At 41.0% G+C, this 21,757-nt stretch overlaps 1 protein-coding gene across 8 annotated transcripts in view; it reads right to left on the bottom strand.

Annotated features, from left to right (window-relative positions):
* Positions 1 to 21,566, bottom strand: part of SDHAF4 (succinate dehydrogenase complex assembly factor 4) — a 30,447-nt gene extending 8,881 nt beyond the window's left edge. For all 8 annotated transcript variants that reach the window (XR_009533960.1, XR_009533962.1, XR_009533961.1 and 5 more), the window contains exons 1-2: positions 21,455 to 21,566; positions 9,007 to 9,156 (exon numbers count right to left, since the gene is read on the bottom strand). Coding sequence is in view for 3 of the 8 variants with exons in the window: in XM_060114921.1 (XP_059970904.1) it covers positions 9,007 to 9,156; positions 21,455 to 21,518 (214 nt within the window). In the remaining 5 variants the exon portion in view is untranslated. The remainder of the gene's footprint in view (positions 1 to 9,006; positions 9,157 to 21,454) is intronic.
* Positions 21,567 to 21,757: the final 191 nt, after the last annotated feature.

The following is a 21,757-nucleotide window of genomic DNA, read 5'->3' as shown; positions in this document are numbered from 1 at the left end:
TAACCAAATGCTTTTACAATTTTTTGTTTTTAATCTTTGTACGGGCTTATTTAAGTGGTTGATCCTAAGTCCTTACTATATATTTACCTTTCCTATCAGGATTTCCCCTTTCCTACAGCTTACTTCTTTTCCACTCAGAGAAGTCCCTTCAACATTTCTTTTAGGGTAAGTTTAGTATTGATGAACTCTTAGCTTTTGCTTATCTGAGACGCCATTTATCACTCCTTCTATTTTAATGATAATCTTGCTATGCAGAGTACCCTAGGTTGCAGGTTTTCCCTTTCGGGACTTTGAATATATCGTGCTGCTCCCTTCTGGCCTGTAAGGTTTCTGCAGAGAAATCAGGTGACAGACTTATAGGGATTCCCTTGTGTATGACACTTTGTTTTTCTCTTGCTGCCTTCAGAATTCTAACTTTTGCCATTTTAATTATGATATGTCTTGGTGTGCATCTGTTTGGGTTCATCTTGTTTGGACCCTCTTCCTGTACCTCGATATCTCTTTCTTCAGACTGTGGAAGTTTTCAGTCACAATTTCCTCAAATACATTTTCAATTCCCTTCTCTCTCTCTCTCTCCACCTTCTGGGCCCCTTATATGTTATCCCAGAGATCTCTTAGACTGTTTTCCATTTTTAAAAACTGTCTTTCTTGGGCTTCCCTGGCAGCGCAGTGGTTGAGAGTCTGCCTGCCGATGCAGGGGACACGGGTTCGTGCCCCGGTCCGGGAAGATCCCACATGCCGCAGAGCGGCTGGGCCCATAAGCCATGGCCGCTGAGCCTGCGCGTCCGGAGCCTGTGCTCTCCAGTGGGAGAGGCCACAAAAGGGAGAGGCCCGCGTACCGCAAAACAAACAAACAAACAAAAACTGCCTTTCTTTTTGCTGTTCTTATGGGGTGATGTGCATTATTCTATCTTCCGGATCACTTATGCATTCTTCTGTGTCACTTAGCTGGTTATTCATTCCTTCTAGTGTGCTTTTTACTTCAACTATTGAATTCTTCATTTCTGATTGGGTCTTTTTTATATTTTCTAGTTCCTCGTTAAAAACATTGCTGTGTAGATGTATTCTTTCCCCTAATTCAGTTAACATTCTTATAACCAATGCTTTGAATTCTTTATCTAGTCAACTGTTTCATTAGTAGTTTTTTCAGGGGTTTTCTATTGCTGTTTCAATTGAGAGGAGTTCCTCTGCCTTTTCATTTTGCTTAACTTTTCCTGCCTCTGCGAATTTAGGTGAAAGTTACCTTGAAGGAGTGTTCTTATGTAGGAGTGTCCCTATACAGACTGCGTGTGCCCAATGCCTTTTGTGGGAGAACTGAATTTGACATGGACGCAAATCATGTCTTTCCTCAGGGTGTGCTGACAGCTATCTCCTTGGTAGGAGGTGGGCTTGTTGGTGGAGGGGCTAGAGCTGGAGCCAGGTGTGGGGCAGGACTTCCCCTCTGCTAGGTGGCTGTCGCTGCCCTATCAGGGGTGGGGTCTGATCCCAGATTGCTGGAGCAGAAGCCCTGAGGGTCAGGCATGAGCTGGCTTTGTTCCCATTAAGTGAGTCTCTTCCTCTCTCCTTGCCCCAGAGCAGGAAGTGTTGAAGTGAGTGGGGCCTATGTGGGCTCTCCGCTCATGTCAGCCCCAGACAGAGGTCTGAGCTGTCTCTGCTTCACTGCTTGTTCAGGTGCACATATTTGTTTCCCATGCTCCATTCAGATGCAGCCTCAGTACAAGTCCACTTTGACCCTCTCAGCTGATCACTGCCCCCAGCCCCGTCACCTCCATCTGGCTGTGGAGCCACAGTGCAGAGCTGCGGGGGCCCGTGTGGACTCTCGGCATGTACCAGGAGTGAGCTGTGGCAGGCTGGCTGCTGTAAGAGGTCTGGGCTGCTTCTGTTGTGCCACTTGAGTAAGTCCCGACAATGGCTGCCGCTACCCCTCCCAGGCTCCACCCTGGGACTGGGTCACCTCTGTGTCCCATGGCTGAGTCTTCTTCCTGGTAGTGGCTGCCCCAGAATGGAATGAGTGGGACCAGAGAGTTGGCTTGGCTTGGGGCTGGGGTGCATGATGAGGCAGCCGCAGGACTTGGCAGCTGCTGTAGCAGACCTCTCTCTGCACTGCCTTTGGGCCAAGCCTGCGTGCGCCCTCCTCACAAGCGGAGTCCAGGTGTCCCTCTGCCCTCCTGGGAGTCCCAGTTGCCCTCCAACCAGCCAAGGGGGCTCGTCTCCCCTGTGGAGGATGCCAGGACTAGGGCACCCAATCTGTGGTTCTCAGCACTCACTGCCCATGGTGAGTCTCCGCCATGTATTCTCCCTTTTCTTCAGAGTCCCCTCCCAGGGGCACAGGTCCTGACCTGATCACTTTTCTTCCCTTCCTACCCAGTTATGTGTGGATATTTTTTTACAGTCTGGGTTGTACCAGGGTCTTTCTGCTAGTTTCCAGTGAAATTGTTCCATATATAGGTGTATTTTAATGTGTTCATGGGGGGAGGTGAGCTCCATATCCTCTTACTCCACCATCTTGATCAATCTCTTCAAACTGCGTCTCTTTAGAAAACTAAACGAACATCACCAAAATCATGTCGGCAAAAGAAAAGAGACATGGAATTTACCTTGAAAAATTTCAAACATTTATTCATTTCAAAATTCTATCTCCACTGTGAATAAACTATCCCCACCCTCATCATTATTCTGTTTCTAAAGGACTCCTTGCTTTTTGACTTCCTCTGAAAGTCTCTCTAGCGGAAGCTTTTCTTCTCCCATATCTCTGGGGCTCACTGTGTCTTAGTCAGCTTGGGCTACCGTAACAAAATACCAGAAACTGGGTGGTTTAAACAACAGAAATTAATTTTCTTACAGTTCTGGAGGCTGGGAGTCTGAGATCAGGGTGCCAGCATGGTTGGGCTCTGGTGAGGACTCTTCCTGGCTTGCAGATGGTCCCTTCTCATTGTGTCCTCACGTGGCAGGGAGAAAGACAGCAAGGCCTCTGCTGTCTCTTCTTCTAAGAGCACTAATTCCATCATGGGGCCCCACTCTCATGACCTCACTTAAACCTAATTATTTCCCAAAGGCCTTCAACTCCAAATACCATCACACTGGGGGTTAGGGCTTCAACATACGATTTTAGAGGCACAATTCAACCCGCAGCAGGAGGGAAGAAGGAGAGGGTCAAGATGTCCCTGCTGCTCACTGCTGCTCCCAGCCTCTCGTTCTAGCACCACACCTCTACAGCCCTTCCTCTTCTGAATTCCAAACTTCACCTCTCCAGTGCTTTTCTCCAGTCTCGTAAGAAACTCAAAGACTCTTCTATCGTCTTGGGCAGGTAGTTTCATCTCTCTTCCCATTGCCCTTAACATCAACATCCACATTAAGAACATCACATACTAGGGCCACAAATTGTCCTCAATCCTCTTCCCTAGCAATCTTTATCTCCATTTCTGCCATCCATTTGGGTTTTATTATTTCTTGCATATGTTCCTTCTCCAAATCCCGCACTCTTGAGCTCTCTTCTTTCTGACCACAACCTCCTATCCATCCCTCCATCACTCTCTTCCTCATGTGTGTTAACCTAATCTTCACCCTCATTATATCCTGTAGTTTTCTAAAACTTTTTATTCCCACTACTTCAACCCTGAATCATATTCTGAGTCTCATTCTAGACAAATGCAATATTTCTAATTCATCTCTGTTTTCTGACTCTCATGGCTCCAGCCTAACCTGCACAGAAAGCTGAATTAATATTTCTAAAACAGAATCCCACCTCCATACCATATTAAGGGAAAGAAGCCAGACACAAATGACTAGATACTGTATGATTTAATTCAGTTAAAATCCTAAAAAAAGGCAAAACTATAGTGACAGAGAAGAGATCAATGGTTGCCAGGGGGATGTGAAAATGAGACTAAATATAAAGAGGCATGGGCTTCCCTGATGGCACAGTGGTTAAGAATCCGCCTGCCAATGCAGGGGACATAGGTTCAAGCCCTGGTCCGGGAAGATCCCATATGCCACAGAGCAACTAAGCCCATGCGCCACAACTACTGAGCCTGTGCTCTAGAGCCCATGAGACACAACTACTGAGCCCACGTGCCACAACTACTGAGGCTGCATGCCTAGAGCCCATGCTCCATAATGAGAGAAGCCACTGCAATAAGAGAAGCCCGCACAGCGCAACAAAGAGTAGCCCTCACTCACCGCAACTAGAGAAAGCCCTCACGCAGCAACCAAGACCTAACACAGCCAAGGATGAATGAATGAATGAATGAATGAATTTTAAAAAAAGAGGCATGGGGAGTCTTTGAGAGATAGAACTGTGATATAGTTTGTGTTGGTTACATGACTGTAGTCAATTGTTAAAATTCACTGAAATGTTCAGTTAAAATGGGTAAATTTTATTACATGCAGATCATACTTAAAGAAAGCCCATTAAACAATCTCCATCTGAGAACTTTCAGTGTTTTCCTCACTGTACACTGCAGAAAGCCCATATACTTCAGGCCCTCTCAGATTTGAAACGAATCTACTTTTCTGGCCTTATATTCCATTAATCCACTATACACACTTTACGCATTGGCTAAGTCTTGCATGTGTCAAGTTCCCAGCCTCTTTCTTTCTGATCATTCCTTTCTCTCTTTTTTGGAAACATCTCCCCACAACTCCTATCTACTCATTACAATTTCACTGATCCTTTAAATCCCAACTCAAATGTTCTCTCTTTTGTCTACCTCTCTCTAACCTCTTTCTGGGTATCTCTCACATCATTTACCACACAATGTCCTGTTCATAGTTATGCAGGCATTCCATTTTCCTTTCCTTACTCATCTTTGCATCAAACAGCGTGCTTAGTTGCAAACAAGCATATCATCTTAGTAACAAAAACTACTCTCTGCAAAGATAACCTATCATTTTTTTCTTAGAATAAAGTAAAGAGGCAGGGAGACTACATTAGAAGGAAGACAACAAGGAAGAATTACAGACTTGTTAGGAGACCAACAGAACTAGAGACAGCTTGAATTTAGGCTTTATTAATAGGATGGATAAAAGGAGATGAATTTGAGAGATGTTAAGAAGGTAGAACCAACAAGACTTGGTTAGTGATTGGATCCAGGACACAGGAAGAGGCAGGAGTGAAGGATTATCCCCAGATTTCAGGCTTGGGGTAGACTGGGAATTCAGAAGGAAGAGGATTGGGGTAGGGCTGGTGGGAGGGAACAATGAGAAAAGGATGAGTTTAGTTTTAGACGCAATAATTTGAGATGTACCTGGAATATGCAAACAAAGATGCTGCAGTTGTAGACAGGAGCAGCTCAGAAGAGAGGTCTGACCAAAGGCATAAATGTGTGAATCATCAACACACACGTGATATTTCAGATCATCTCAGGAAGATATGAGCTCTTCTAGAAATGCTTAGGGGGCTTGGGACAAAGGCTTGGCATATATATACATTTGAGAGTTGGCAGATGCAGAGGAGCTTAAAAAAGAGCCCAGGAAGAAATGATTGAAGAAAGAGGATGAGAAACTGAAGAAGGCATAACTGAAACCAAAACAGAACATTTCCAGAAGCAGTAGTTAATACTGTCAAAGGCTGTGGATAGTTCAGATAAAAGGAGGATTGCAAAGCATCTGCTGGATTTGGTAATGTACCTTCAACAAAAACTTCAGTAACTTGAAAATTAAGATGGATGCCTAGCCTTGTGTTGTCAGATAGATGACTACCTTTTGAAATATGCTTTCTTTTTGCTTTGTATTAAATATATATATTTATCATTTTAACCATTTATAAGTGTACAATCCAATGGCATTAAATATTCACAATGCTGTGTAACCATTACACTATACCCCAAACTTTTTCATCATCCCCAGTGTAAATTCCGTACCCATTAAATAAAAACTTTCCCTTTCCCCTTCCCCCAGACCTTGATGACCTCTAATCTACCTCCTATCTCTATGAATTTGCCTACTCTGGGTACCTGATATAGGTGGAATCATATAATATTTGTCCTTCTGTGCCTGTCTTATTTCACTAAGCATAATGTTTCAAGGTCCATCCATGTTGTAGCATACATCAAGATGCCATTCCTTTTCATGACTGAATAGTACTTCACTGTGTGTACATATCACACTTTCGTTTATCCATTCATCCATCAGTGGACATCTAAGTTGTTTCTATCTTTTGGTTACTGTGAATAAGGCATGGCTGTGCAGGTATCTGTTCAAGTCTCTGTTTTCAATTATTTTGGATTTATACCTAGAAGTACAATTGCTAGATCACATGGTAGTTCTATATTTTACTTTTTGGGAAATTGCCAAACTGCTTTCCATAGCAGTTGCATCATTTTACATTCCCTCCAGAAACACGTGTGGTTCCAATTTCTCCACGTTGTCACCATCACTTGTCATTTTCCAGTTTTTCTTAAATTATAGACATTCGAGTTGGTGTGAAGTGGTGTGTCACCATGGTTTTGATTTCTATTTCCTTAATGATTAGTGACATTGAGCATCTTTCCAAATGCGTGTTGGTCGTTTGTATATCTTCTTTGAAGAAATGTCTGAGTCCTTTGCCCATTTTTGAATTGGGCCGTTTTCGTTGTTGAATTGTAGGAGTTCTTTGTTCTGGATATTAATTCTTTTCAAGTATATGATTTACAAATATTTTTCCCCATTCTGTAGGTTATTTTTCTCACTTTCTTGATAATGTTCTCAGATGAACAAAATTTCTTAATTTTGTTGATATCTTATTTATCGATTTTTACATTTGTTGCTTGTGCTTTTGGTGTCATATGCATGAAATCATTGTCAAATCCAGGGACATGAAGAGTCTGCCCAATTTTCTTCTAGGAGTTTTATAGTCTTCCCTCTTAAGTTTAGGTCTTTGACATATTTAGAGTTAGTGTTTGAATATGGTGTAAGCTAAGGGGTCCAATTTCATTCTTTTACATGTGGATATCCAGTTTTCTCAGCACCACTTATTGAAAAGACTGTCCTTTTCCCCATTGAATGGTAATGGCAACCCTGTCAAAAATCAATTAAGCATATACGTGAGTGTTTATTTCTGAGACTGCTGCTTTTGTGTGAGACATTTTAAGGAAATATTTCCTCTCAGATTTTTATGCTTAGCTAAAACCTTTGAAGAAAAATTTTACCTCTAGATTAATGGCAACTTTTTAAAAGACTCCATCATCTGGGCAGGTTGATCTGGTTATGAGATTGGGCTTGGTAGAGTGCTATAATCTGAAATACTTAATGAATGAGCAAAACCCAAAAGCTTTTATATTCTAGGAAGAATTCCAGACACAGGTCCCTGTATCCTCTACTGGTATCTTCTTGCCTAGGATGCTTCACTTCATAGATGGGTTAGCGCTCATGAGACTGGAAAAACCAGACAAGCAGGGCAGGCTTGCCGAAGTTTCAAAGTGGTATGTTTACATTTATGCTGTATGAAATGCTGTTTTTTGAATAGCTAATATTTGCACATTTTCCACAATTCAAGGGTACAAAAGGATACAGCATAAAAATAAAGTAGTACTTAAAAAAAAAAGCTTGAAGGGCTTCCCTGGTGGCGCAGTGGTTGAGAGTCCGCCTGCCGATGCAGGGGACGCAGGTTTGTGCCCCGGTCTGGGAGGATCCCATATGCTGCGGAGCGGCTGGGCCCGTGAGCCGTGGCCACTGGGCCTGCGTGTCCGGAGCCTGTGCTCCGTAGCGGGAGAGGCCACAACAGTGAGAGGCCCCGTACAGCAAAAAAAAAAAAAGCTTTAAGACATGAAACAAACTTTATATATACTGAATACAAAATAATGTTTAGTCTATCATCCCTCCTCCCCCCACAAAACCTCTTTATTCTCCAAAACATCCCCTTCTCTTTCCCCAGCCATGTAGTTACAGTGAGAACAACCACATTTTCACCTGTGACCCAGGCCACTGGCCACTGGTTGATTTAGCTGTGGACATCTGTTCCAAGGTAGGCCAATGAGCTCTCTTCTTAAGGAATATGAAATCAGGACTAAGAAATTGTATTTTCAGTCTTGTTGTTCTCTTGAACTGAGCAGCTGCTAGGAGCAGTTACTTTCTGCCCAGTGGACTCAGAAGGGAGTATGGAGACAGAAAACAATGAAGAGTAGGCACCAAAGACAAGAGAAGGAAGAACACCCTGGTTTCCATCCAGTGTTTAGTCCTGAGGTCCCAGTCTTCTTCTAAGGCCCAGAAGCATTACTGCCCTAGGGAGCCTCACTTGCTCCCTGTACCTTAATAACAACATACCCTACCTTCTGCTTAAGTCTGTTCAATTAAGTTTCTGTTATTTGCATCTTAATTCATATATTTTGCCATGCGAATAAATTAATCAAACATAATCAATCACTGCCAGGGGCCTGGAAATCTTTTTTTTAACCCATACATATTGACAGTCAATTCAGTAAGTCCCCTACATATGAACCTTCACGTTGCAAACTTTCAAAGATAGAATGTGCATTCCATCAACATCAGGCATGAGTGACATTGCAGCTTGCCCTCCGTCTCCTATTGCTGACCATCCTTCAGCTCTACCATCTCCCACCTCCTCCCCGTCCCCCAGTCAGTAACTCTTCTTTCCTGCTCACTCGATGCCAGCCCCTGTGTGCCAGCTGGTGTACTGCACTACTGTACTTTTCAGGGGACTGTACTGTAAGATTAAAAATGTTTTCTTTGTTTTTTGTGTTTCTTTGTTTTTTATGTATTATTTGTGTGAAAAGTATTATAAACCTATTACAGTACAGTACTATATAGCTGATTGCGTTAGTTGGGGACCTAGGCTAACTCTGTTGGACTCACAAACAAATTGGACTTACGAATGTGCTCTCGGAACAGAACTCGTTTGCATATAGAGGACTTACCGTATGGTAATTTTATTCATTGTTGAAATGCTCTTTATTACTGTCAATGAAGAATTATAAACAATAACATGCTTCCTTCCTTTTATTTGCTTCTCAATGACTGAAACACTTTCTTTGAGACCAAAAATTAAGAGAGGAGCTTTACTCTACTCACTTGTCAGTGGTTCTTTCTCTAAATTGGAATCTTCTGGTGCATCAAAACGACCTTCTGGTAACTTTGGCTTCTTGAGGGGTTCTTTGATGGGTTTGGATTTTTCTCCTTGAGAACTTATTTTCCTCAAAGAATGACACAGAATGGGTGATCCTAGCAGAGTGAAGACAGTGAAACAATAGGAGCTGTTCATTTATTCTACTTCAAAATGTAATACTTCTACTTACTTGTGTTAAGCTTACACATTCACAGTTATCAAAATTAAAAAGTACAGAAGGACACACAGTGACCACCCTTCCCTCTGCCCCTATCTTTCAGACGGCCAGTTCTCCTCCTTGGAGGCAACCAATGCTATCAGTTTGAAAAGAAGAGCTTTGAAATGAGTTAGTTAACCATTATCAAAATTGCAAAAACAGATATAAAACGCGGATTCCTGGGACTTCCCTGGTGGCACAGTTGTTAAGAATACGCCTGCCAATGCAGGGGATACGGGTTTGAGCCCTGGTCCAGGAAGATCCCACATGCCACGGAGCAGCTAAGCCCGTGTGCCACAACTACTGAGCCTGCACTCTCGAGACCACAAGCCACAACTACTGAGCCCACGTACCACAACTACTGAAGCCTGCGCGCCTAGAGCCTGTGCTCTGCAATGAGAAGCCACCATGATGAGAAGCCCGCACACCGTAACAAAGAGTAGCCTTCACTCGCCGCAACTAGAGAAAGCCTGCGCGCAGCAATGAAGACTCAACAAGGCGAAAAATAAATAATAAATTTATTTTTTAAAAATTAAATAATAAAATAAAATAAAATACGGATTCCTGTCTGAAGCAATGCCAAAAATACCAGGAATCAGATCATTAAGAGTAACTAAGTAGTAGGAACTTTTCAATGACAATATTTAGTATTTAAATCTCTGTAAGTCACAAGGCACTGTATTTAGTATTCTTATATTTAAATCCTAATCATGGCCCTCTTTTTCTGCCAATGAAGCATCTTAAAATGTACTGGGCACCTGCAATTTATAAATGAGCTCGCTTTCTAGGATACAGTGAGGAAGCTAAGCTTTCAGTATATTATGAAAGGCATCCAACCCTTGTTGAGGTAACGCTCAATAAGGGCAAAACCACTGTGAAAACTGGCCTCAGGGATGGGGTCTTCACCTTCCTGAGGGAAGGGCTTCCGAGGCAGACAGAGGTGGGTGCCAGTTCTGGTCACACCACTGTAGCAGCACGGTAATGGCCCCCAAAGAGAGTGAGAACCTCATATCTGGAAACTATGTGCAGGCTAGGTCACATGGTGAAGGAGAATTAGGTGAGAGATGGAACTGAAGTTGCTCATCAGATGACCCTGAACTAGGTAGACTGTCCTGGATTACCTGGGTGGGTCCACTGTCATCACAGGGGTCCTTAAAAGGGGAAGAGAGAATGGGAAAAGAGAACTGGAAGAGAGAACCAGAGAGGTGGCAGTGAGAGACAGACTTGATGATGTGGCTGGCTCCGAAGATGGAGGAAAGGGCCACCAAGTCCAGGAACTTGGGCAGCCTCTGGAAGCTGGAAAAGGGAGGAAACAGATTCTCCCCTAGAGCACCCAGAAGAAACACAACCCTAACACCTTGGTTTCAGCACAGAGAGACCCATTTCAGACTTCTCACCTCTGGAACTGTAAGGATTTTTAAGCCACTAAGTTTGTGGTAATTTGTTACACCAGCAATAAGAAACTAAAACAAATACTTACTAGTAGTTTGACCTTTGTCAAGTTATTTACCCTTTCTAAATCCATTTCTTCCCCTCTAAATTGAATATAACAGTATCTACCTCATGAGGTTACTAAATAGATTAAACAGAACAATTCAGGCAAAGCACTTAGCACAGTGACACACTGTATCTATTATTATTATTATAGAATTATCTGGAAGCTCCTGATAGCATTACATGTAGTTAGAATTTTCTTTCACTACATGTATTTTATTCATATTCCAACAATGACTACACCACCCTACCCCCACCGCTTTAAAAAATTATATATATATACACACACACATACACACATGCAAATATATATGCATAAGTATTTGTTTGTATGTATATATGTCTCCATGTATATATATATATACACCCTCCACAGCCAATTTGGAATTTACATTAAGACTTGTTTGTAAGATTACATAAAGTTAACATTACATACAAACTGCATTAACAATTTCAAAATAGTACATCAGGCTGTTAATTTGCACGTCCACTGCATGTATCTCAGTGTCTAGCAACATTGTTGACTGTCTGAATGTCCAACTGTAAAGCAGATTAGTCTTCAGACAACAAAATTCAAGGATTAAGAAAATAAATATACAACTGAATGTATTAAGAAAGCTACAATGACTTACAGAATTAATATAGACTTCTCCCATCTAAATACTCACTTACATAAAATACTTCACATTTATGATACTAATTGGCTGAGAAGAATCTGTGAATCAATAAAAATTTCTATACATATTAAAATAAAAACACTTACCTAAAACTTTAATGTATTTATTGAGTTAGACTACAGACCACTTTGCCTTCAAACTTCCACTTTGTTATTTAAGGGCATATTTTACTTTTAATTATGTCCTCATAATACTACTTAGTTAAGCATTCACTAAAAATCAAAAGAGAAAAACCTGCAAAAAAATATCTTATAAAGCAGCATTTATTTTTATTAAGAAACAATATGGGGGCTTCCCTGGTGGTGCAGTGGTTAAGAATCTGCCTGCCAATGCAGGGGGTATGGGTTTGAGCACGTGACCAGGAAGATCCCACATGCCATGGAGCAACTAAGCCCGTGCACCACAACTACTAAGCCGGTGCTCTAGAGCCTGCGAGGCACAGCTACTGAGCCCACATGCCTCAACTACTGAAGCCCAAATGCCTAGAGCCCATGCTCTGCAACAAAAAAAGCCACTGCAGTGAGAAGCCTGTGCACCGCAACAAAGAGTAGCCCCCGCTCACAGCAAGTAGAGAAAGCCCTGCGTGCAGCAACGAAGACCCAACACAGCCAAGAATAAAAATAAATAAAGTAAATTTATTAAAAAAAATTATATGGGTAACAGAAATGAGTTTCTGATCATACTAATATATTTCATATAATAATCTGTTCTTGGTTTTTTGTGGTTGACTATTTAGCAAAATATTATATTGAAAATGTTGGTGAATGTAAACCATGCACAACTGAAAGACATTCTCGGTCCCAAATCACAGGGTTTGTATCAGTCATTTGCTATCCGAAATACAGGATTCTGTAGAAGTTGACAATATTATATCCCAATTTAGCGAGTTCAGCCAGCCTCCACAATAGGAACTTCTATCCATAATATGATGTCCAACTTTCTATCCATCAACAAATCTAGTAGAAATCTGTAAAGCATTAAAGGTTGTTTACTAAGTCACGACAGTTTAGTAATAATTAATACAGATATACAGAAAGGAGAATTTTAACAAATAGATTCTAAATGTGGACAGATTTTACATCTACTCTGGCTAATAAATAGTTTCTGCATTTGGTTACTAATTAAATCTATTTTACTGTACTTTAAATAACTTACTTTGAAGGCTAAAATTCAGCAAATATTTAATAGATACCAGTAGCCATTGCTACTGTGCACTCAGCCTTGACTCAACACAATTAAATTAGTAATTATTCTTTTAGGTTTGGCTGTTTTAGCAAGTTAAAAAAAAAATCCCTGTATTGGAAACTTGAAATGATATTCAGTGTAAAAAGTAACCTTGGTATGTTTCAAATCTGTAGAAATTCGTAAGCATTTATGAAAAATCAGGAAAATGGCACAAAATCCCTGGCTGTCAATTATAATGTAGACAAAATCTGATGCTAAAACTTTTGCTTCTTAAATGATGCAGATATATGAACTGTAAATAAATTTTGCTTCCTAAATGATGCAGATATATGAACTATAAATAAGAAAAGTAATTTTATGTTTTAGTTGCTTCCTGTGCGCCAGGCACAGCGCTAGGGACTGAAAATATGTCAGCTTATTTAAACCTCACAATAAACTGATGTGTATAACTGTATTTTACAGTAATTCTGTTCAGTATGAACACAGTCAGTTTTGGAAAAGTGACATTAGGCAGATGTGGTAGAGACTGCTAAGTGTCACACGTAGCCACTTCCCCTTCTTCCACTGAGTTCTAGGACGCCCATTCCTGCCTGGCTTGTGATCAAGCCGAGCACCAGGCCACTCGCTTAGAGATCACATTTCCCAACCTTCCCTGCAGCCATGAAGCCACGTGTCCAATTTATGGCCAGTGGGCTGTGGCTAGAAATGGCACGTGCAAATTTTAGGTCGCCTCAATTTTGCAACAAACCAACTGCCCTAGATTTCTTTTTCCATTCCCTCAGGTTGTAATGTAGCCATGGCAGTGACCCAGCTGTAACCTTGAAGATGAGGACAAAACCCAGGGCCAAGTGATACTTAAAATATTTAACAACTTGTATGACATAGACACTGCTCAATCATAATATATGTCCAACCAACCAGAACTGACACAGGCTGTAAATAACTAGTAAAACGCTACTAGTGTGTATGGGTTTTACTAGTTATTTACAGCCTGTGTCAAGATGAAAAGATCCTGATTCCTGTCCCATCAGTAGGACTGTCAGAGCAGCTAGGCCCTCCCCTTAAGTAATACAATGGAGAAGTAGAAAACACAAACTAAGGGCACCAGAGTCACACTTGGGTCCCAGTGCCACCCATACCACTTAATAGCAATATGATGCAAAGAAGGTTTCTGTATCTCACTGAGTCTGTTTTCCAATCTGAAAAATGGGGATATATCTCCTACCTTGTACAGTAGTTCAGAGAAATGAAGCAATGCGTATGTCTTCAGGTGCACACACTGAGTGTATTAATAAATTGAGCCTAACTGTGGGACACAGAAGTCAACGTGCACAAGCGTTACGGGTAAAGAACAGAAACGTGAGTGTACCCTGGGGAAAGAAAGAAGAGTAGCAAACTGTAAGTTTGAGAAACTGGTCCCTCAGTTTGGCTTTGGGTAGTTCTGAAGGAACTTTATCTACACAAAGAAGGGTAACAAGGAAAAGCCGAAAGACCAGTTTTCTCAAGGGATTCTGAGACCATGGAAGCATGAACAGAACTATTTTTGTAGTTAGGTAAGCATGTGTCAAAATGCAGAGGAAAAGAATTTCCCTCATTTCTGCACAGTACAAGATCAGATGGGATACTGCACTCCTTTTTTTTTTTTTTTGCGGTACGCGGGCCTCTCACTGCTGTGGCCTCTCCCGCTGAGGAGCACAGGCTCCAGACGCGCAGGCTCAGCGGCCATGGCTCATGGGCCCAGCCGCTCCGCGGCATGTGGGATCTTCCCAGACTGGGAAACGAACCCATGTCCCCTGCATCGGCAGGCAGACTCTCAACCACTGCGCCACCAGGGAAGCCCACTGCACTCCTCTTGAGAAACAGGGAAATGCACCAAAAAGCCCATGTCTTCTTTTTCAAGGAGTGGTTTGGCCTTATCCAGAGCCTATTGAGAATTGTGTTTACAAATACATATCAGGTTGCTGGGAACTCACCCTCAGAAAATATCAGGCAAATATACCATGCAGCTGATAGTAATCAAATTGACAAATGGGACCTAATGAAACTTAAAAGCTTTTGCAAAGCAAAGGAAACTACAAACAAGATGAAAAGACAACCCTCAGAATGGGAGAAAATACTTGCAAATGAATCAACGGACAAAGGATTAATCTCCAAAATATATAAACAGATCATGCAGCTCAATATTAAAGAAACAAACAACACAATAAAAAAATGGGCAGAAGACCTAAATAGACATTTCTCCAAAGAAGACCTACAGATGACCAAGAAGCACATGAAAAGCTGCTCAACATCACTAACTATCAGAGAACTGCAAATCAAAACTACAATGAGATATCACCTCACACCAGTTAAAATGGGCATCATCAGAAAATCTACAAACAACAAATGCTGGAGAGGGTGTGGAGAAAAGGGAACCCTCTTGCACTGTTGGTGGGAATGTAAATTGATACAGCCACTATGCAGAACAGTATGGAGGTTCCTTAAAAAACTAAAAATAGAACTACCATATGACCCAGCAATCCCACTACTGGGCATATACCCAGAGAAAACCTTTATTTAAAAAGACACATGCACCCCAATGTTCACTGCAGCACTATTTATGATAGCCAGGTCATGGAAGCAACCTATATGCCCATCGACAGACGAATGGAGAAAGAAGATGTGGTACATATATACAATGGAATATTACTCAGGCATAAAAGGGAATGAAACTGGGTCATTTGTAGAGACATGGATGGATCTAGAGACTGTCATACAGAGTGAAGTAAGTCAGAAAGAGAAAAACAAATATCGTATATTAATGCATATATGTGGAACCTAGAAAAATGGTACAGATGAACCGGTTTGCAGGGCAGAAATAGAGACACAGATGTAGAGAACAAACGTATGGACACTGAGGGGGGGAAGTGGTGGGGGTGGTGGTGGTGGTGGGATGAATCGGGAGATTGGGATTGAGATATATACACTAATATGTATAAAATAGATAAGTAATAAGAACCTGCTGTATAAAATATAAATAAAATTATATTAAAAAGAAAAACAAAAAAAACACGTGGACACAAAGTAAAATGAAGAACCCAATATTAAAGGAAGATCTAAAAAAGCAGTCAGATAAAAGACATAGTACTAGTAAAGGAACAAATATTAGACAGATGACTTCCCAATAGCTATAATGAAAGCCAGAAGAGATAGAGCTGTGAGAAAATGATGCAGCCATTGAAACCACCTTTCAAGAACAAGAGAGGAATAAAACAAACCATATTTTCAGATTAAAAATAAAATATATATTTTAAAAAAAAACACAGAACTTTATCACAAGACTGTCACCAAAGGGAACTTCTAAACAATGTACTTTAAGAAACTGATCCAAGGACTTCCCTGGTGGTGCAGTGGTTGAGAATCCACCTGCCAATGCAGGGGACACAGGTTTGAGCTCTGGTCTGGGAAGATCCCACATGCCACAGAGCAACTAAGCCCGTGTGCCACAACTACTGAGCCTGCACTCTAGAGCCCACATGCCTAGAGTCCATGCTCTGCAACAAGAAAAGCCACCACATTGAAAAGCCCAGGCACCACACTGAAGAGAAGCCCCCGCTCAATGCAACTAGAGAAAGCCTGCACGCAGCAACGAAGACCCAACGCAGCAAAAATAAATAAATAAATAAAAAATTTTAAAGTTGTTAAAAGAGTAAATCCTAAGAGTTCTCATCACAGGGAAAATAAATTTATAAAAAGAAAGTGATCATAAAAGTAAAGTGTGAGATAAAATAGAAGATAAAAGTTTTATATGTTGACTGTATAAAAGTGCAATAACAGTATTGATTTGTGTTACTACACAATTCCACCTAATATACACACAACAAACACACACACACACACACACCCCTAAAAGGCTGAACAACAGAGGTGGAGGGTGAGTGAATTCAAAGCATTTTAAAGCTTTGTACTGTTTAGGAGGAGAATAAAGATATTAATTAACTTTCGACTTCCTTAAGCATGCATTTAGATTTCAAAGGTAACCAATAAAAAGCAGTGTGTATCTTCCAAAGCAGTGTGTACCTTCATTTTTTTCCTGTTTTTCCAGCAGAGGAAACAAATGAAAAAAGCAAACACTGAATTCAAAGTATGACAAATAGAAGGTGTGAAAAATAAGATGGTAGAAATAAAGCCAATTTTATCAGTAACTATAATTGTAAATTGATTGAATTCTCCAGTTAAAAGGTATGCTGTCGGACTTCAAAATAAAAACTCACCAAAATCTAGCCATATGTTGTTTATATGAAGAGAACCATTACCATGGTTCAAAAAAAAAAAAGGACCAATGTTATGGATGGAAGGTTTGTGCCCAACACCCCCCCCAAATTCATATGCTGAAATCCTAACCCCTGATGTGATGATATTAGGAGGTGGGGCCTTTGGAAGGCAAGTAGATCATGAGGGTGGAGCCCTCATGGTGGATTAGTGCCCTTATAAGAAAGGCTATGAGAGCTTGCAGGGGCCTTCTGCTCTCTGCCACATGAGGATACAACAAGAAGACAGCCATCTGTGAACAAGAAAGCAGGCTCACACCAAAGACCAGATGTGCTGGCACCTTGACCTTGGACTTTCCAGCCTCCAGATCTGTGAAAAACAAATGTTTGATGTTTAAGCCGCCCAGTCTATGGTACTTTGTTATTGCACCCTGAGCTAAGACATGTGAGATGCACCATTTCCACATCTTCTAAAAAAAAAAGGGAACCCACAGAAAATGGAAAGAAAATAACAACAATAAGAGAAGAAAATAATAACATAAATAAAAGACATAAAACTAAGAGGATCAACAAAACCAAAAGTTGGTTCTCTTAAAAGACTAAAACTACTGTGAAGTCTTTGGTAAAGCTAATATGAAAACAACAACAAAAACAAAAACACCCAAAAAAACCAAGAGAAGACAAAATAAATAATATGAGTAAAAGAGGAGTACATAGCTACACAGAACAAAAGTTTTTTAAAAACCCCAAACCAGGAACTTTATGCCTATATATTTAAAGTATACAAAATGAACAATTTTCTCAAAAAATTTAACTTATCAAAACTGACTTTAGAAGAGAAAATCTGATAAATACCACAATAATCATTACAAAAATTACCAATAATTTAAAATCTTCCCTCAAAGAAAAGGGCAGGTCTAGACAGTTTTGTAGGCAAATTGTAGCAGACACTCAAGGAACGGAATATTTGAATCTTAAAAAAAAAAAAATCTAATATAGAAGAGAAAAGGATGAGAAGACTCTTGAATTCATTGTAAGAGGCTAGAATAACTTTAATTTCAAAACCAGAAAAGGAAATTGCAAGACAGGAAAATTACAGGCCAACTTCTAAACAAAATATTAGCATACCAAACCCAACACTATATTAATAATATAATCAACCTGATCAATCTGAATATTTTCTAGAAATGCAAGAGTGATTCAGCACTGGAAAAATTTTTAATTCACCAACCCACCATATTAAAGGAGAAAAATGAATTAACAAACAAGATAAAGAAAAATGAATTAGTAAATTTCAAGATTTATTCTGTCTTAAAAAACAGACAACTACATAAACAAAAAAACCCCCCAAATCCTTCTAGAAATGGCAAGGGACTTCGTTAACCTAATAAAGGGCACACCTACAGCTAATATTACATGATGAAATATGAACATATTCCCTTTACAATTATGAACAAGTATGCCTATCACCACTTTTACTCAACATGGTACTGGAAATCTGAGCAAGGACAGAAAAACAAGAGAAAAGAAAAAGATATAAAGGTTGGAAAGGGAGAACTAGATTTTCATTATTTGCAGGCAATATTTGTGTCTACCTAGCACCGCCCCACCAAAATCTGCAAATAAATTATTTAAATTAATAAAGTAATTTAGCCAGGTTACTGGACACAAAATCAATAAATAAGTCAACTGTGTTTCTATACATAAGCAGCAATCAGAAAATGATAATCTTTTATCATTTGTTGTAGCAGTTGTAACCAAATCCCAACAGGAATTTTTTTTTTAAGAATTTTATATGGAAAGCAGATATCCAAGAATAGCCAAGACACTTCTGAAAAACAAGATGAAAGGACTTACCATACTAAATATCAGAGTTGTTACAAAGGCATGGTTATTAAGATAGGTGTTACATCACAGGAACAGACAAATAGTTCAATGGAACTGAAGAGAGCCAAGAAATAAACCCCCGTGCATATGCATATGTAAACTTGATTTATGACAGCTGCGTTACATCAGGGGGGAAAGGTCCAATATATGGACCTGGGACAACTGGTTACTGACATGGGAAGAAAGTGAAATTGGTTTCCTGCCTCACACCATACATGAAAATCAATTCCTGGTAGCATAAAGGCTTAAATATAAAAAGCCAAACTATAGACCTTTGAGGAGAAAATACAGAAGAATATCTCTACGACCTTAGGGTAGGGAAGGCTTTAAGAAAGACCACAAAGCACAGACAATAAACAAAAGGATCAAGACAAGATTATAATAAAATTATGAATACCTGTTTATCAAAAGACACCTTTCCTTTGAATCTGTGTGATTGTACAATCAGATACATTATTTTATTCTGTCTACTGCTGAAGATAATTTTTTTAAAAAGACACCATAAGAGTAACAAAAGCAGTCCACAACCTGAGCTTGAGCTTGTATGGCCGTTAGCATAAGTGAGGCCATCTTGGGCCCATACAGGCTTTCTGCTGACCCTACCCAGGACTGTACTGCGAAGTCAATCACTCTCTGTTGTCAAGAGCTTAGGAGTTAATCAACATTGTTTAATAATCATTCAGATCAGGTGGTCTCTATACTTTGTTCGTCCCCAAACAATGAGGAAAATAAAATCTTCGCTGACATATCTTGGGCACCCACAAGACCAGTCACCTACTCATAAATCTTAGGAACGCACTTCCTGTTTCCAAGCACATACCTCCATAGTCTAGGTCAACTATAAAACTGTCCCAATGGCCCCCTTAGCGGTTTGAAGGGCGGCTGTTAACTCCTCCTGATGGTTGTCCTCCTGCTCTCAGCCTTTACATGTAAGTCACCCTATGATAAACTGATTCACCGATTGTATGAACCTGCCTGCTGTGTTTTTCAGTCTCAAGATGCCTTCTCAGTTCAGTAAGCACTTCTCATTCCCTCCGCCCTCAAACAGAGTTATTTTCCATTTACATAAGTAAAAAAGGTATAGTGGTCAAATACACGTAAAGAATATAAATAAGAAAGACAAACAACCCAATAAGAAAATGAAGAGATACTTCATCAAAAAAAGCGAAAAACTTTCGAAAAGATGTTTAACTTCTCTAATCAGAGAAATGCAAAATCGTAATGAAATACCGTTTCAACACCCTGTAGGCAGACAAAAATTAAATTTTCTGATGCTATCCAATGTTGGCAAGTGTGTGGGGCAACAGGAACTCTAATACTGCTGGTAGAAGTATAAATAGCCAGTAGGAATGGAAAATGCCTTTACAGCTTGCCATCGTATTGTAAAACTGAACAGGCCTATGCCACATATTCCAGGAATTCAACCCCTTGTGCAAGTACACCTACAATGTACACAAGATGTGTAGCAGTCAATCCTGGTGCTTCTAGAGTTACACAATGTCCACTGAGAAGGGGAAAGGAAAAATGTATGATACACTCTCATAACTCAATGAATAATTACAGCATCACATATCAACATGGATGAATCTCAAACCTGTTAGTTGAAAAAAGCAAGAAAAATAAATACAAATGGCATAAAGCCCTTTCTATAAAGATCAAAAGCTTGCAGTTACACAACTGCATCAGGAAGCAGGTAGCAGGTAGCCGTTTGGCAATGGAAATATTCTATTTCTTAAACTGGAGAATGGATTCATAAATGTTGGCTTTGCTTCATAACTTACATGTGTTATGTAAATTTTTGGTATGAAACACTTCATTCTTAAGTTTTGAACATTAGTGAAAAAGGGATATTGAATGAACACACAACGGAACTTTACACAGTTATTACGTTGAGGTTTGGACAGTATGGGACTTTTGCTTTATATATTATTCATTTCTGGATCATTTAAAATTTTTACAACTAACAGGTAGTCTGTCTGGGGAGAGATGATTACAGAAAGGAAAACAAACTTTATAGGAATCTGGAGCCCATCAGGAGGAGGGGCGAAATTGTCTTCAACTTAACACAATTTCTCCAGGATGTCCTAAATTAAAACTAGGCTTAGCATACTCTGTGGGTTAAGGCTGTAATATTCTGAGAAAATTTTCCAGCAAAAATGGGTTTTACAGAAGATTGGTTTTTACTGAAAGCATGCATACTTTCTCAGGAACAATTCCTTTCACCTCATTTTTATTATACTTATTTGCCTTCGGCCCACTTTTCCAAAACTCTGCACTTTTCCACTTCTAGTACTGTAGACTGCCAGAGATCTTTTTCGCTGTAAATAAACTAAATAAGCAAATGATGACTCCATTGCCTTAGGGCCCGCTTTACCACACTCTCCACGCGCACCAGACGCCGCGCGCCCTGCGAACCCCCCAGGACTCAGGACGCCCGCCCCGCTTCGGGGCCAGCGCGGTGGCCGCTGGGAAGGAGGCGTCCGGCCAGCGGGGCCCAGCGACTGTCCAGCTCCGGTCCCGCCCTGAGCTCGGGCGGGTAGGACCTGCCGGGGAGGAGCGCGGTGGCCGTGCCTTACACGAAGGCTCGGCAGGCCCGGGGCCCCCGAGCCCGCGACACGCCGCTGCCCCGCCGGACGCGTTTCTCGCGGCACCCGTGCCTTCGCGACCCCGCCCGCGACCTCGGCCCCGGGGCCGGGCGCCTTACTTGCCGCTCTCCACGCTGTGGCCGGGATGTGGCCCAGCAACGAAGCAAATCCCAGCACGACCATGACGCCAGCTCCCGCGGCGTCCGCAACAGCCGCGTCTTCCCGGCACACCCCGCGGGAGGGGCGGGGCCTCCGCGGGTGCGCGGGGCCTGTGTGGACCTGTGGCGGGGCCTCCGTAGCCTGCGCTGGAAACCCGCGCTCCCGCACCTGGCTGTCTGCAGGAAGAAGTGGAGCGGCTCGGCCTTCTCATGAAGAACAACCCAAACTACCCTGAACCTCGTGTTGATGAAAACCTCAAATCA

This window comes from Mesoplodon densirostris, chromosome 12, assembly GCF_025265405.1.
Source record: "Mesoplodon densirostris isolate mMesDen1 chromosome 12, mMesDen1 primary haplotype, whole genome shotgun sequence".
NCBI classification, from domain to species: domain Eukaryota; kingdom Metazoa; phylum Chordata; class Mammalia; order Artiodactyla; family Ziphiidae; genus Mesoplodon; species Mesoplodon densirostris.
The sequence above is the reverse complement of the archived record's forward strand: the minus strand, read 5'-3'. Positions and strand labels throughout refer to the sequence as shown.